The sequence below is a fragment of the Nicotiana tabacum genome, chromosome 6 (assembly GCF_000715075.1).
Source record: "Nicotiana tabacum cultivar K326 chromosome 6, ASM71507v2, whole genome shotgun sequence".
NCBI classification, from domain to species: Eukaryota; Viridiplantae; Streptophyta; class Magnoliopsida; order Solanales; family Solanaceae; genus Nicotiana; species Nicotiana tabacum.
The window spans coordinates 176,104,336-176,110,762 of record NC_134085.1 but is presented as its reverse complement, the minus strand read 5'-3'; the positions used below and the strand labels follow the sequence as shown (position 1 = coordinate 176,110,762).

The 6,427-nt window shown below is 36.2% G+C and overlaps 2 protein-coding genes across 2 annotated transcripts; both read left to right on the top strand.

Annotated features, from left to right (window-relative positions):
- Window positions 1-1,344: 1,344 nt before the first annotated feature.
- LOC107789954 (uncharacterized) lies at window positions 1,345-4,182 on the top strand. Its single transcript, XM_075256252.1, has 4 exons — window positions 1,345-2,095; window positions 2,327-2,705; window positions 3,198-3,773; window positions 3,894-4,182. The coding sequence occupies exons 1-4, from the start codon at window positions 1,345-1,347 to the stop codon at window positions 4,180-4,182; spliced, it is 1,995 nt and encodes a 664-aa protein (XP_075112353.1).
- A 33-nt stretch (window positions 4,183-4,215) lies between these two features.
- On the top strand, window positions 4,216-5,491 carry LOC142182203 (uncharacterized). The gene is made up of 3 exons (XM_075256251.1): window positions 4,216-4,438; window positions 4,531-4,678; window positions 4,936-5,491. Exons 1-3 carry the CDS (start codon window positions 4,216-4,218, stop codon window positions 5,489-5,491), a joined length of 927 nt encoding a protein of 308 aa, XP_075112352.1.
- The last annotated feature ends 936 nt before the right edge of the window (window positions 5,492-6,427 follow it).

The window sequence follows — 6,427 nt, the reverse complement described above, 5'->3', positions numbered from 1 at the left end:
TTTTTTAATCTTTTTGTCATATCGAAATTAAATCACAATTGATTCCTCATATTATTCACAATAAAAGTCTTAACTAAAATATTTAATCAAAACCGAAATTTTGAACATTTTTTATGTTCTTGGGAGAATAATATGATTTTATATTACACGCGTTTAATCCATCAACATTCTTGAGTTGCTAGTTCAGTTGTTTCTATTACCTCATTCTCTCAAAAAGAATTTCACGGTTGACTTCCAACAAATTAAATAGGGGAAAATATGCTAATTAGCCGACGGTTCATACCATTTTACGTTTCATTCACCTCAAAATACTTTTACTAAAAAGAAAAGGAGATTCTGTTAGTAATTTGTATTTGAAAATAGAAACAAAGTAAAATTAGAAATGTAGAAAAACGGAAATTAATCCGAGCCTACTTAATTCACAATGTTTCCTTAAGAAACTTAATCCCTTTCTAGTACTCGAGGTTTAGGATTATTTTCTTCCAGGATAGAATGGATTATCTTCACTGGTGTAGCGGTACTTCAAACCCCACTGACCAACGAACTCAAAGATCGGTAGCAAATCACACTTATTGCTTTCTTTCTGTTAAAAACAATGCAGAAGCAAGAAAGAGATATCACAATTTTTGTAAGAAAAATTTATGGGAAAGATCATATATTTATAGCCAAAAAGTTGGGTAATACCGAAGAGTTGCAACTCTTCATGTAAAGGCTGCAACTCAAAATGGTTGTTTTATAAAACGGCCATTCACGCAAGCCGCCAAATGTACAAAACGGCTAATTTGGATTACAACAACAACAACAACAACAACCACCCAGTATAGTCCCACAAATAGGGTCTGGGGAGGGTAGGATATACGCAGTCTTACCCCTACCCTGGAAGGGTAGAGAGATTGTTCCCTAGTTTCTCCTCTATGACTTGATGAAGATACTTCCTTGATACTTTGGTCCTATTAGAGATTTCAGAGTCTTCAATATTGATTCTAAAATATATTTATGTTGCTTCAATAATTTCTCACAATCAACTGATTATTTTTCTCTCCGTACAATTACTAATGTTGGCCCTTAACGGTAACATATTTGACGAGTCAACCCTACGCTCCACCTCATGGAACCATCGGACGGTGTCCAAAGGGCATGTATTGACAGCCAAAATGAACCTCCACGACGACTCCAACTACTGAAGCAATTGCTGGAAAATTAACTTGTGCCACCACTGTAACTAACGCAACAGCTACTCTAACGACCACCATTCGACACCCTCGAGAATCAGTGATTACTTGACAAACCGCTCACAATGGGATGTCGGCAATGATTTTCAAAGCTAAAGACTATTACGAAATCATGACTGAAGAATGCAAATTAACTATTGTTGGTAGGTTTCTAAAGCCTCGTCCTCAAATCGAAAGGATAAGGTCCAATTTCAGAGAGCTTTTTCCAATTAAAGGTGATGCCAAGATTGGAGTCTATGACAACTACAATATTTTCATAGATTTCACCAATGAAGATGACTTCAAATCTGTATGGCACAGGAGAGTGATTGAAATTAAAGGATTACAAATATGGCTACAAAAATGGTCGCCGGATTTTAAGCTGGATGAAGACATCCCAATTGTCCCGGTATGGGTACTTTTTCCAGGTATACCATTCAATATGCATACATGGCATTATGTTAAACAAATTGCCAGTAATGTTGGCACTCCGTTGGCCTTAGATGCTGCCACTTATGGTAAAACAAGGCCAAGTATGGCTAAGGTAAGGGTCGAAATAGACTTAACGAAACCCATACCTAGTAGTGTATGGGTGGGCTCCGAGGATGAGAATTCACCTCTAAAAGGGTATACACAAAAAATTGAATACGAAAACATTCCTAAGTATTGCAAGCATTGCAGGAAAATTGGGCACAATATGATGAATTGTAGAGTTCTTGAGAAAATAAGAACTATAGAAGTCAATGAAGGGGAAACAAATGCTGAAAATATGATTCCATTGCAAACAGAAGAAGGAAGTAGTAAAAATCAGAAAGAGAATAGTGCAGGCAATGGAGGCCAAAAGAAGAATATGGCAAAGCAGAATGCTACAAAAGTTGATAAAGGTGTGGCAAAATAGAAAGCTAATATTAATGATAAGAAACGAGAGGTGCCTACCAACAAAGAAGTTGCTGAATCATAAAAAAAAGTTATTGAGGAAAAAATTGAGGCAGCCAGCTATATGGTAAATGGGAGTACAAATGGTAAAGTTGAAGCTAATAAGAAGCAGGGTCATGAGAACCAATAAAGAGCTGAGATAGCACAAGCTAACATTAATAATGTGACTATATCTTCAGCAAGACCTACAGTTACAGAGAGACTAAGCAAGAGGAAGAAAAAAAAAGAAAAAAGTCAAGAAAATGCCAAAAAAAGCAAAGTAATATTCAAAAAAGTTCAAGTGCAAGAAAATAGTAAAAAAAGGATAGCAAAAGCCACCAATTATATTCAAAGTGAACAGTCCCTATCAGAGATCAAAGAGAGTATTCAAAGTCAGAGTGATCAACGGAAACAGAGTCACCAACAACAGGTACAAACAATTATTATGGATAATAAACCTACTGCAGATATTGTAGAAGCTCCAAACATTTCTAAAGAAGATAGAAGGCATGATAAGGGTAAGCCTGGGGATATTGACAACAACACAATGGTTGATCAAGAATATCAACTGCTAATATGGTCAGTGATAGCTCTAGTTCATCCACTTTACTATCATATATTTTTAATCAAACCGGACTGAATTTGTTTGTTGAACTTAATATTCCCAAATTTATCCATCCGACTTAGAATGAGGTTACTAGTGATTTTCTTAGACAGATAACTTCTAAATGCCGCAAGGAAACAAAATCAAATACTCAGGAGACTAACAAAAGTCTTCAAGACAAGATGAACAACAAATATCAAACAGGTACCACCGAGGAAGGAGAAAGAATCCAAACTAGGAAAAATGAAAGAAGACACATGAACAAAGTTGCTCCTTTACATAAAATGAAACAACAAGAGGATCTATCCCCAACTAATTTTAATGATCAGTACAATTTTTTGAAACATTAGAGGGGTGAGATCAAAGAAAGCCATTCATAGACTTAAACACTTGATCAACATAAATAAGACACATTTTGTGGTCATCTTTGAGTCTTTTGTGAATAATGCAAAGCTTGGTGGTTACAGGAAGTTTCTTGGATTTCAACATTGTATCTCCAACTACAATGGCCAAATTTGGTACTTCTGGAACATCAACTGTGACTCTATATTTATAGCTGAGGATGAGCAACATATTACCATAAAGTTTGAAGATGGTGTTAACAACCACGGTTCTTATATTTCAGCAGTTTATGCAAAATGCACTTCAACTGAAAGAAAAGACCTTTGGAACAGCCTTGAACAAGACAATCTTAGCATTGATGGTCCTTTGTATATTGGAGGAGACTTCAATGTCATTACCAATCCAGATAAAAAGCTAGGAAGAAGGCCTTATATGGTTCATAGATGCTTGAATTTTATTAATTGCATGGACAATTGTGGGGTGATTGATATTGGTTTTTCTGGTTCTAAGTTTACATGGTGCAATAATAGAAGGCCTAGCAAGAGAATTTGGAAAATACTTGATAGGATTTTTATTAATGACACGTGGGATCAGAGGTCAAAGAGCACTACTGTGAGACAATTGGCTAGAACTGGCTTTGATCATAGGCCGTTACTCATGAAGTGCTTTAACACTAACCAAAGCTACATCAGTTACTTCAAGTTTCTTAATTTATGGGTTAATTAAGAGGGATTCCTAGACATTGTTAAAGAAGTCTGGGAGTCCAATATAATCGGCAATCACATGTGGATCTTACAATTTAAATTGAAGTTTCTTAGCAGGAGATTGAGCCAGTGGTCTAGAGAAGAGATTGGGGACATCAATGATCTGATTATAAAATGGGCGAAAAAAGTCCAAATATTTAAGGATATGGATGTTGCTACCATCTTTGATAACAACATGGAAGAATCGAATAAAGCACATGCTGAATATATTAAATGGTTGAGTATGCAAGAGTCTTTCCTTAAACAGAAAACTCAGACTAGATGGTTTTACGAGGGAGATAGCAATACCAGGAAAAGGAGAAGGAAACAACAGTTGAACATGATTAAGAACCATAGAGGGAAATGAATTAAGAAAGAGAAGAACATTGCCAAGGCTGCCATGCATCATTTTGAGTCTCTCTTCAATCTTCCGAAGCCTACTCTCAACCCTGTTATCCTTAACTTCATCCTTAATTGTATCTCTGAAGAAGAAAACATCAATCTGACTGCAATTCCTAGTAAAGAAGAGATCAAAGAAGCAGTCTTTAACTTAAGTACTGATAGCACTACTGGCCCAGATGGTTACATAGTGCTTTCTTTCAACATTGCTGAGATATTATCAAGTATGATATCATTGCCTTTGTTAGGGAATTTTTTCTTGGAAAGAAGCTCACCAAGTTCTATTCTCACACCTATCTTGCTTTGATTCCTAAAGTTGATGCGCCCACCACTTTCTCTGAATTTAGACCCATTAGCCTCTCTAACTTCACCAACAAGATAATCTCCAAAGTCCTATCTCTTAGACTTAAACCCCTTCTGACTAAGCTTATCTCCGACAATCAAACTGGTTTTGTGAAGGATAGGTTGGTCACAGAGAATGTTCTTCTTACTCAGAAAATCATTCAAAGTATTTCCCAAAATAATCGGGGAGGTAACATTGTTATTAAGCTAGATATGGCCAAAGCGTACGACAAAATGTCTTGGTTATTTGTCACATCAGTTCTTAGGAGATATGACTTCTCTGAATTATAGATAGAGTTAGTCCAGAACCTTATCTCTGGGGTTTAGTACTCTATAATTATTAATGGCTCTAGAAATGGATTTTTCACTTCTTCTCAAGGCTTAAAGCAAGGGATCCTCTTTCCTCTTCTCTTTTTATTCTTACCGCTGAAGTTTTATCTAGATCCCTAAATAATCTCAATCGGAACAACAACTTCATTCCTTTCTCTATGCCTTCTAGAGGTCCTACTATTAATTATCTAGCTTATGCTGATGATGTTGTTATCTTTAGCAGTGGAAGTAGAATTTCTATTAACATAATTATGAAGGTGATAAGGGATTATGAGGAGAGCTCTAGTCAGCTTGTTAATAGGGATAAGAGCTTCTTCCTAACGGCCCCTAAAACACGTGCCTCCAGGATCAATAGAATGAGACAATGCATAGGCTTTCTTGACAAGGATTTTCCTATTACTTACCTTGGATGCCCTCTATATGCTGGTAGAAAGAAAATTGCTTACTTTGATAATATAGTTCACAAAGTAATTAAAAGACTCAATGGTTGGCAGGGTAACATTCTTTCTCCTGGAGGCAGAATGGTGTTAATCAAGAATGTTCTACAATCTCTACTGATATACACTCACTCTCCATGTTCCCTCCTAAAGATACCTTTCATCTAATAGAAAAATATTTTACCAATATTTTCTAGGGTATAGTGGGGATCAAAGAAAGTACCACTGGATGTCCTGGAAAAATCTTTGTTTTCCTCCAAATGAAGGAGGCATAGGCATAATAAGAATGGAAGATATCAGTGAAGTATTAGCCACCAAAAGATGGTGGAGATTTAGAGCTATTCCTTCTCTATGGGCCAACTTCATCAAACACAAGTATTGCATTAGAGCTCACCCTACTACTAAACAATGGGCTTCTGGGAACTCACATTCATGGAAACGTATGACCCAAGTTAGAAAGAATGCTGAAAATCACATGGTATGGCATGTTAATTCAGGTGATTGTAGCTTTTGGTGGGATAATTGGACTCATAAAGGTCCTCTAGCAGCCCTAGTCCCCGTTACTAACAAAAACCCCAAGATTCTAGTCAAGGATTTCATACAAAATAGGGAGTGGAATATTCACAAACTTAAAAGTATTCTACCAGAATCTTTGGTGCAGTATATTATTGAAATTCACATTAGGAAGAGGACAATTCCAGGCAAAAATTTTTGGGACTTGTCAGAGGATAGAAACTACTCCAACAAAACGACTCTTGAAACGATCAGAACTAGCAAACCTAAAGAACTAATCTTAAGCAAGGTATGGCATTTCTCTATTCCTTTTAAAATTTCTTTTCTTACTTGGAGACTGTGGAACAGAAAACTACGTTTTGATGATGTTATTGTCAACTTTGGGAAACCAATGGTTTCTAGATGTAACTGCTTCTCATCTCCCTAAAGTGAAAATATTCAACATGTTTTCATGGAGGAAGAGGCAGCTAGTTATATTTGGAAACTAATAGGTTTCCCTTTAGGCATAACGCATCATCAAAGGTCAGTTAGATTTACCATTAATAACTGGTGGCAGGTTAAGGCCTTGAATGATGTACATAAACTTGTACT